The sequence below is a fragment of the Cariama cristata genome, unplaced genomic scaffold, assembly GCF_000690535.1.
Source record: "Cariama cristata isolate BGI_N322 unplaced genomic scaffold, ASM69053v1 scaffold29069, whole genome shotgun sequence".
In the NCBI taxonomy this organism is placed as follows: Eukaryota; Metazoa; Chordata; class Aves; order Cariamiformes; family Cariamidae; genus Cariama; species Cariama cristata.
This window is the reverse complement of record NW_009635693.1, coordinates 9,029-11,770: the sequence shown is the minus strand read 5'-3', so window position 1 is coordinate 11,770 and position 2,742 is coordinate 9,029. Positions and strand designations below refer to the sequence as shown.

Sequence of the window (2,742 nt, the reverse complement as noted above, 5' to 3'; positions counted from 1 at the left end):
TAGCTCCCGTGTCATTTCTCTGCAGCAAGACCAAGGTGAAAAGGAGAACCCCATGCGGGAGCTGCGCATCCGCAAGCTCTGCCTCAACATCTGCGTTGGGGAGAGCGGGGACAGGCTCACCCGAGCGGCCAAAGTGCTGGAGCAGCTGACGGGCCAGACCCCCGTCTTCTCCAAAGGTGAGGGGCACGTTTTCCTGTTGGCTGCCAAGGGGGGGCTGCGTGTGCTGGGGGCTGCAAAGGAGCAGTTTATTTTCTGGCTTCAGCAGTGGTTGTTTTCCTTCTTTTCCTGAGCATGCAGAGGGTGAAGTGGCAGTGTGGCTCTCAGGGAAGACGCTCCGTGGCAGAGCCAGTGTGGGGAGGTCTACTCTGATGTGGGCCTTATTGTGAGAATTGGGGGTCTTAAATATTCAGGTACTGGGGGTCGTTTCTGTCAGTTCAGTTCTGCCTCCAGACTGGGGCTGCTGCTCTGCCCTCATCCCCAAAGAGGGAACGTGTGGTTGCCTTGGTTCTTTGGTTTTTTTCCTTTAAAGTTATTTCTTTGGTCTTCTTCAGCAAGCTCTGAATCCCCTGAGTGGGAATTCTTTTAATAGCTTCTAAGTGTAATTATTGCTGCCTACAGCACGATACACCGTAAGATCCTTTGGAATCAGGAGAAATGAGAAGATTGCTGTTCATTGCACGGTTCGCGGGGCCAAAGCAGAGGAGATTCTGGAGAAGGGGTTGAAGGTGAGAATTTGGCTGGTCTGGATCTTTGGTTTGTGAAAGAACAAAACTTAATCTATACCAACTGAAAAGATGTGTGCTTTGAAATGGTGCACCTGGTTTAGTTAGAGGTCAGTCATGGATACAGTCTGATACACAGTGGTTGCGCTGTTTCTCTGGTTGCCATTTCATCCTTATTTAAGAGCTACTTGTGCAGTCGCTGCTTTCTTTTGGGGTTCTGTCTTTGCTGCTGTGATTTATGAGCAGGCTGTGGGAGCAAAATCTTAGAGCTAAAGACTTAGTAGCATGTAAGTCAGTTGGGGGTCTGGCAGCAGTTGGTAGAACATGCAGGACTTCTTACTCTATTTGCAGTCAATAATGAAGTAGTGACTGACAATGAATGTTTCAGGTGCGAGAATACGAGTTGAGAAAAAATAACTTCTCGGACACTGGGAACTTTGGCTTTGGAATCCAGGAGCACATCGACCTGGGGATTAAATACGATCCCAGTATTGGTATCTACGGCTTAGACTTTTATGTGGTGCGTATTCCCTGCTTCCTTGCAGCTACTGGGCTTGTGTGAACACTCGAAGGAACCTAGAATGATAACTGACTCGCGTGAACTTGCTGGCAAGCGCTGGAAGATAGAAAAATGTCAACAGAATTCAAGTCTAAACTGAGATTCCCAGGGCTGCCATAAAATCCCTGATGTGTGACATGTCTCACAAAGCCTCTTCAGAAACAAATACCATTGCTCTTACTGGTACTCTTGGGATAACACTGAAACAGCTGTGCTAGCTTTGGGGAAGGAAAGAGCAGCAGTGGAAAGTGCAGCCAGGGCTTCGGGAATGCAGACTGAAAGATGGGGCTGCAGTGCTGGATGATTCTCCCTGCATTTAGAGGGCTGGGGATGGGTCACGTAGCAGCGGTGGCGGCTGCCGTGTTTGACTTGTTCCATTCTGCTGTGCCTCACTCCACATTTCTGAAATAGAGGGAGACTTGTGTACACGTTAGCAATGCTGTTCAAGGTGTCTTTTCTTAAGAGCTGAGGCCTCTGGGTATGGAATAGTGAATCTTCCACACTCGTTTTGGTTACTCTGAGTCAGTGTATGTGCTAAGTTGTCCAACTTAGGAGCTGTCCCTGTCAGTTTACCTGGCTGCTTATAAGTTACTTAGTTTTCAGTTTATATTGAGGCTGTAGAGGATAATGCAACTCAGACAACAAGATGTTACTGATGTGGAAATCCTAGCCTTCCCTCCTAGAAAACTGTTAAGTTTAAGAAAATAAATAAATGCCAGAATGAAATAGTGCTGTTCATCTCCTCTCCTGGCAGGTGCTGGGCAGGCCTGGTTTCAGCATTGCTGACAAGAAACGCAGGACTGGCAACATTGGAGCCAAGCACAGAATTGGAAAGGAAGAAGCCATGCGTTGGTTTCAGCAAAAGGTAAAGTCCATCTTTATTTTTGTATCCCAAGAGTTTCCTAGCAAGTATCAGCAAAATCCTTCACTGTGGAAGGACTAGAACAAATCACTGGGCAGGAGGAGATCTTGATCACTGCTTAAATCACTGATTTTTACTGCTCTGGAGCAGCAGAAGCTGCGTTTGAGCATGAGTGCTGTTCATGCCCCTTTTTTGTGTGCCGAACTGAAAGAGCAGCTCTTGCAGGATAGCTGGAGGTATCAGCTCTTGTGTAAATGTCTCTCCCACAGTTTTTGGAGGTGTTATGTGTACGTGAATCACAAGTGATGAGGCAGGGTTAGGATTTGTTTATCTGATGCAGCTCCTAGCTCAGCTGCCAGACTTGGAGGGTAGAGCAATCCAAATAAAACAAGTTTTTGGGTTTATCTGTCCATAAGCGCGCTCTGACACAGTCTGGATGATGAATTGGCGATGCCAAAAGCTTGGCTGGAAGTGCTCAGAGATAGGGACAATTGATACTTTTTCAGAGGTGGAAAGGGTGGATGGTCTGTCTGGAGGCTCTTTAGTGGCTACTCTGCCTAGAATTACACTAGTCGTGCCGTGTGCAGGGCAGGCTCCAG

The 2,742-nt window shown here is 47.5% G+C and overlaps 1 protein-coding gene across 1 annotated transcript in view; it reads left to right on the top strand.

The window, feature by feature from the left end:
- The first annotated feature begins 30 nt into the window (after nt 1-30).
- RPL11 (ribosomal protein L11) overlaps nt 31-2,742 on the top strand; it is a 3,233-nt gene continuing 521 nt past the window's right edge. Inside the window, exons 1-4 of the mRNA XM_009707645.1 lie at nt 31-176; nt 619-725; nt 1,111-1,242; nt 2,036-2,142. Coding sequence (XP_009705947.1) covers nt 53-176; nt 619-725; nt 1,111-1,242; nt 2,036-2,142 — 470 coding nt within the window. The 5' untranslated portion in view covers nt 31-52. The remainder of the gene's footprint in view (nt 177-618; nt 726-1,110; nt 1,243-2,035; nt 2,143-2,742) is intronic.